The sequence below is a fragment of the Gekko japonicus genome, unplaced genomic scaffold, assembly GCF_001447785.1.
Source record: "Gekko japonicus isolate JY-2015 unplaced genomic scaffold, Gekko_japonicus_V1.1 scaffold167, whole genome shotgun sequence".
In the NCBI taxonomy this organism is placed as follows: domain Eukaryota; kingdom Metazoa; phylum Chordata; class Lepidosauria; order Squamata; family Gekkonidae; genus Gekko; species Gekko japonicus.
In genome coordinates this window covers 1,192,446-1,194,509 of record NW_015164670.1, presented here as the reverse complement: position 1 = coordinate 1,194,509, position 2,064 = coordinate 1,192,446, and the positions used below count along the sequence as shown (strand labels likewise).

Genomic DNA, 2,064 nt, shown 5'->3' with positions numbered 1-2,064 from the left:
CCGCCCCGCCGGGAGCCTCCCCCTCCCGCCCGGGGGCCTCCCTCCCTCCCCCGCCGCCGGCTCACTCACTCACTCACTCACTCACCAGGCCCTCCTCGGCCTGCCGCACCAGCTCCGCGGTCCGGGCCTCCAGCTGGGCGTTCAGGCGCCTGCGGGGGGGGAGGGGAGGGGGGGGGCCTCGGTCAGCGCCGGAGAAGAACTCCCCCCCCGGCCTACCTGGCGGGGCCGTCGCCCCGCTTCCCGCCCCGCTTACTTGTACTCCTGCTCCTTGGCCAGGAAGGCGGCCGCGGACGGGCCTCCCGCCGCCATCTTGCGGGCCCGGGCGGCTGAGGCGCTGTTGCCAGGCAACCGGGCGGCGGCCTAGGCGGGAGGGGGGGCGGAGGAGGAGGCCCGAGGCCCGGCCCCCCCCCGCGCGAGCGAGCGAGAGAGAGAGAGAGAGAGAGAGAGAGAGAGGTAGGGGTCCGAGGCCTCCCCCCCACGGGGCTCAGGGAGGCGGGTGGGACGTTTTGCGCCCCCCCCCAGCCATAACTTTTTAAAGAGCCCCTCACAACTATGTTTTTGCAGCATGGTCTTGCCACAGAGTCGTTGCACTGTGATTCCTGTGGTGCAGCAGGCTGTGGCCATGGACGTGATATGGGATTTAAGGGTATGTTCGGGGTGTCCCGGCACAAAAGCCCCAAGGACCCATAAGGATCCCTGCTTCAGAATCACGTTTTTGCAGAATGGTGTCACCACGAGGCCTCCTGGATCCGTGATTTTTGTGGTGCACTTTGTGGCCGTGGATGTGCTATGTGATTTGATGGTGTGTTTCGGGTGACCCAGTTGAAAAACCCCGAGGATCCACAAGGATCCGTGCTTTGGAACCATGTTTTTGCAGTTTTGTGGTGCCACGAATCTGTGGATGCGTGATTTTTGTGGTGCACTTTGTGGCCGTGGATGTGCTATGTGATTTGATGGTGTGTTTCGGGTGACCCAGTTGAAAAACCCCGAGGATCCACAAGGATCCGTGCTTTGGAACCATGTTTTTGCAGTTTTGTGGTGCCACGAATCTGTGGATGCGTGATTTTTGTGGTGCCCCTTGTAGACTAACACATGACCTAAAATATGAAGATGGTTTTATTTCGTTTCAATGTAAAAATCATATGAAATTCATGAGGATCCATTTAGATCCGACTTTTACCCAGACCCAAGAGCTTACACCAAGAATAAGGCTGCAGGCGCATGAAGACTTACACCAAGAATAAGGCTGCCTGCACACGGAAGCTAATGCCCAGAATAAGGGTGCATCCACTGAACCCCAGACCACTGGGAAATTGGTCCGAGATTGGATGTCAAGATCGCCTGCCTGAACGTGGCCATCCTTCAGAGTGCCCGGCTGACCTCACTTCATACCATCCTCACGCACCCTGTTGCTGGCGGCAGGGGTCATTCCCTTTGGCAGTGCACAGGAGCGGAGCTCCAGCAATAAAGAGCCCAGGGGGGCGGGCATATGCAACAAGCCCCACCCCCTGCTCCCAGCGACCCTCCGTCAGAGCAAGAAGCAGCCAGGTAAGTTGCAGAGACCCCCCCCCCATCCATCAGTCGAGTGGGACCTTTAAAAGTTGTGTGCAGGTACAAGCTCTCCCTCCTCTGCGAGGACAGATCTGCACTCCCCCCCCCCAATAGCTAGCAATCCAAAACAGTCCAGTGGAGCCTGAGCGGTGGGTGTGGCCTTCTGGTGATGTCAGCAAACCTTCAGCCTGCTTGACCCAGGCCCCCGCCTTCTGCCCTGGATGGCACCCCTGTAGCAAAGCCCACTTTGAAGCCAGGGTGTTTTGGACCAGCACATTTGCCCAGTGTGGTCAGGGCTGGCTGACGTACAACTGAAAGTGCTCGACGGGCAAGACGGCAGCGATCCTTTGGGCAGCACTTTTCACAGGCGCCATGCCGTGTGTGTCTGTAGCGGGGGGGGGGGGGGGCGAGCCCGGAGAGGAGATTGTTCCCGGGCTCTCCGAAGGGCTGCTCTGCGCCCGCTCATCCTGTGCCATCGGAGTCTGCTGCATGGGGAGGCCTTTGTCTCCCCTT

The 2,064-nt window shown here is 60.0% G+C and overlaps 1 protein-coding gene across 1 annotated transcript in view; it reads right to left on the bottom strand.

The window, feature by feature from the left end:
* TEX9 (testis expressed 9) overlaps positions 1-323 on the bottom strand; it is a 10,601-nt gene extending 10,278 nt beyond the window's left edge. Inside the window, exons 1-2 of the mRNA XM_015409161.1 lie at positions 254-323; positions 78-149 (exon numbers count right to left, since the gene is read on the bottom strand). Of these exons, the coding sequence (XP_015264647.1) occupies positions 78-149; positions 254-309 (128 nt within the window). The 5' untranslated portion in view covers positions 310-323. The remainder of the gene's footprint in view (positions 1-77; positions 150-253) is intronic.
* Positions 324-2,064: the final 1,741 nt, after the last annotated feature.